A 4,052-nucleotide genomic window follows, 5' to 3' on the forward strand; every position below is an offset into this window, starting at 1 on the left:
CCCGGGCTGCTGGTGGGAGGGCTCCTGAGTGGCAATCGTGGTGTTTAAATTATTATTTATTATTTTTTTGTGAAATTTTAATGTTGTGAGAGGGCGCTTTTTACTTCTTGGCGCGTCTTTTTGTTTTTTGGGAGGTTAGTGGTGCGTGGTCGCCATCTTGGCTGTGGAACGGATTCGAGAGGAGTCCGGGCAGTATTATCGCAGTGTTTTGGATTGTTGAAATTAATAAAGTTGTGTTAATAGTGAAATTATTGTGTGTGCTTGTATACAGTCCATTTTCGTCGTAAACACGTGGAAAACCTGGCTGGGTGTCATTCTGTCATCAGAGAAGGAGAATTCTCTTCCCTCCAGATGTTCTTGTTGGGATGGCACCAATCCCGGCGGCGCTCCTGGGTAGCAAGTTTGGCTTGGGGATAGCCGGTTTTTGGCCCAGGTCGTGAAGGAAGAGAAGAAGGACGAACCAAACCATATTATGGTCTACTTCCTCCTCCATTTCCTCGGTCCCAAAAAGGAGACCAAAAGGTTCAGATGTCAGGTTTGTCTGGGAGAGGGAAGCTAAAGGATATTTTATGAAGAAGAGCCCCGGTGGGTAGTAGGCAGCATCCATAGTGCTTTTAAGCACCGGGATTGCATGGGTCTGCCCTTCGCGTTGGTGTAGGACATGAAGACCAGGCACTAGAGGTGACCATATTGCTTCGGCCAGTTGGTGGGAGGAGGAGACCCAGAGCAGAAAGACTTCTCGAATTCAGGGAAGAGTTGAAGGACAATCCCGAGTCCAGGGGGAGGCGACGCGGCATCCTCGCCCTATTAGATGATAATGAGAGGAACCTGTGGGAGAGACTGCGGGCATCACCCCAGGTGGCAGCCACCAACGATGGCTGGTCCATGCAGGGAGCAAACCTGTGGAAGGCCATTCGGCAGGCTGAGAGCTGGGGAGCCAGAAGGCGGTCGTGCTTTTCCCTGTAGGAGAACCATCCCCAGGGAGTTTCTGGCCAATCTGGGATGCTGTCGCCGAGTTAGGAACGGCGTCGATGCCGACCCAGTGGATGCCGAAGGAGGGCTACAGCCAAACCCCAGCGAATGCTGCCTTAGCACGGATTTAAGAGAAGTCCGATGCCGTCAGGACCCGAATACATCCCGGGTCGATTATTACCCGGGGTAGAGAGAAAGACAGCAAGCGACTGACCCAATTGTACTGGCCTTACGAGATTTGTTTAGTTTTATCCTTTTTTTCTCTCCTATTTAAAATAAATTTTATTGATAAATAAATAATTTCATTTTGATTGCAACGAGTCCGAGTCCTTTTTTTTGGAAAATCCAGTGAGAGGTTGATGCTTTAAACGCTTCGGCCATACGACAGTCGAAAATACAATGTCTTCATTGAAACTTGAAAAAATATGAATTCACACTTTAAAGCAGTGGCCATTTTCTTGTTTCAGTCTTCCTAACACGATAAACCTGCTTAAGACGGAAAGTTTTGTTTCTCGTTCAATTCCGACTTTCATATGTTTTACTTTAATAACATAAAGAAATACGTTACTACTTGCATATTTAAATAAATAACAAAATATTTAGTATTTAGTAAAGTATAGTAGAGTTTAGTATTTAGCATATTATAAAAATATACTAGTTTCATAATTTAATCATTATAACATTCGTTATTCAGAATGGCATGGCATACATGTAGTATAATTGCTTTTAAAGTTCATCACTAGATTTATCTGATAAATCAAACACCGGAAATTATTTTAAAATTATATGAATTATACTACATGAAAACAGATATACACAATTATTATTTCAGTGACGATCTACATCTTTTCATCTGTATAATCAACATTTCTCTTTACGAATCTTTGGTATAATAACAATTCAATTATAAATATTACAGTAGATAATATATATCCAATACAAAGAAGCATTAAAGCACTCAAGAGATCTTCTAATGTTAACGGTTTCACGGCTGATTCCTTATGCTTTTCTTGCTGTTCAAAGTATTCAACACCTATGTGTTTATACATAATACCTGATTCAAACACACGAATTAATCTATAAAATAATTTTAAAAATTTAGTTGAAATTATATAAATTTTGTTTAAAGATAAAAATAAATAAATATCTTACATTTCAGAAATTTTGTTTTTGTACGGAAACCCGTTTCTCATTCCATATGCAGTTGCAAAAATACCTGCAGAGTCTTTGGATATAAGAAAATACTGTTGATTTCATCGAAAACTTGATGTGCTGGAAGATTATTTTTGAACCGATAAACGCAAAACGAGGATCTTTTTGTATTCGTAGCATCGCTTGTTCAACCGGTAGAAAATTATTATGAGTAGTAATGTCATCTCTGAGTATCTGTAGACGGCTTGTTTTAGTTTCCTAAAAAATTTTGAAAAATATCTCTAAAGTAATCGCTATATTTCAATCATTTTTCTATATTTTACTTATGAAATAATTTAAAAATGGTTAAATTATCTTCATATATAAATCATAACATTTCATTTGATTATAAAACTACCTGAAATTAATACTTTCTTTTTTATAAACAATAAATGCATCAAGAACTTTTACGAAAAAATTATATTATTTAATCAGTCTTTTTTGTATAAAAGTTTTAATATAAAACTTATAATTAATTATTATTTTACTGGAAAAAGAATTTGTCTTTCTTTACCAATAAATACAGACTTAAATTTTAAACAAATTTTGTGATAGATCTGAGAAGTAAAAAAGTACAATTTAACATGATAATGATTATCTGACGGATAGTACTTACGAGCAATAATTGCAATGAAGCAGCGTGATTTTTATCAATCCCCACGGTGTATTTTTCATTTTCGACATAATTAATCAATTCGTGAAAAAATTCTTGGTACTTGATTCATAAGCGGACACGACATGAAAGATATCAAATTTCCCATGTAACTCCATACAAGAATCATGATACCTAAAATCCATATTCCCAGTAAAAACCTTGATGGAAATCTTTTAAAAATGTACAAGTCGTCTCCTAAAATAAAGAAAGGTCTTCTGTTACTATGAAAACTTTATCGTAAGAAAAAATTAACTAGTACCTTTAGCCGTAAACGTCCCGAAGATAAACCAAAATACTTTCTTCCTCGACCATTGTTGCTTATTTCCTGGCAATGCCAAATCCTTGTTCAGAATATAATAAGCAATTAATCCAAAAACGATAGAAGTGATCATTGTTGCTAACCATAACTGAATTAAATACAAATAAAATTAATTTTATCATAATAGATATTTATTTATCACAGATTATCTTACTTTTAAGGAAAAAGGTTTGTATATAGCTGAATAATTGGGATGGCGATAAGGAGATTTGACTATAAATACAATTTGATCGAACATTGTAGGTAAATTAAAGTCGGCAGCAAGAAATCGGTCGTAGGTGATAGAAAGAGGAAAAAACGTAATATCAGCTTTCTAAATTATAAAACGAAAAAATAAAAACTATTTTATATTATTAACATTTTAAAGTATATAATACATAGGCATTCATTTAGAAATTTATAAATAATATTATCAGAATATATATTAACTCTATTACACTCTATTACATAATTTCTTCCAAATATTTTAACAGGCAAAAGATTACACAGATCTGCTAAAAAATTTTTTTCTAGCTGCATAAGATATTTTTGCTAAATTATATGTTTTAAAGATCGGAGATGCTAAAAATGACTTCCGTAACATCTCATCACGAATAGGTTTTTTGCAAAATAAAAGCAAATCTATATATATAATCGAGACGAGTTGATAATAATAATAATATTAATCAGTGCAGAGCCCAAACGGTTAAGAGTTGAAAGTTGAAATTTGGTACACAGTTAGGGCACGTCACGAGAACGCACACTAAGAAGGGGTTTTTCGAAATTCGTCCCCACGGGGGAGAGGGACGGGATTAAAGCTTCTATATACATTATCGAGACGTGCTTAAACGGTTAAGAGTTGAAAGTTGAAATTTGGTACATAGTTAGGGTACGTCACGAGAACACACACTAAGAAGGAATTTTTCGAAATTCCTC

General features: G+C 35.0%; 1 protein-coding gene across 1 annotated transcript; it reads right to left on the minus strand.

Annotated features, from left to right (window-relative positions):
* Window positions 1-2,849: 2,849 nt before the first annotated feature.
* LOC136971484 (glutamate receptor ionotropic, delta-2-like) lies at window positions 2,850-3,526 on the minus strand. Its single transcript, XM_067265943.1, has 4 exons — window positions 3,515-3,526; window positions 3,292-3,450; window positions 3,078-3,225; window positions 2,850-3,013 (listed from the first exon to the last, which is right to left on the minus strand). The coding sequence occupies exons 1-4, from the start codon at window positions 3,524-3,526 to the stop codon at window positions 2,850-2,852; spliced, it is 483 nt and encodes a 160-aa protein (XP_067122044.1).
* Between the last annotated feature and the right edge of the window lie 526 nt (window positions 3,527-4,052).

This window comes from Centruroides vittatus, unplaced genomic scaffold (genome assembly GCF_030686945.1).
Source record: "Centruroides vittatus isolate TY-2023 unplaced genomic scaffold, ASM3068694v2 contig_2568, whole genome shotgun sequence".
NCBI lineage: Eukaryota > Metazoa > Arthropoda > Arachnida > Scorpiones > Buthidae > Centruroides > Centruroides vittatus.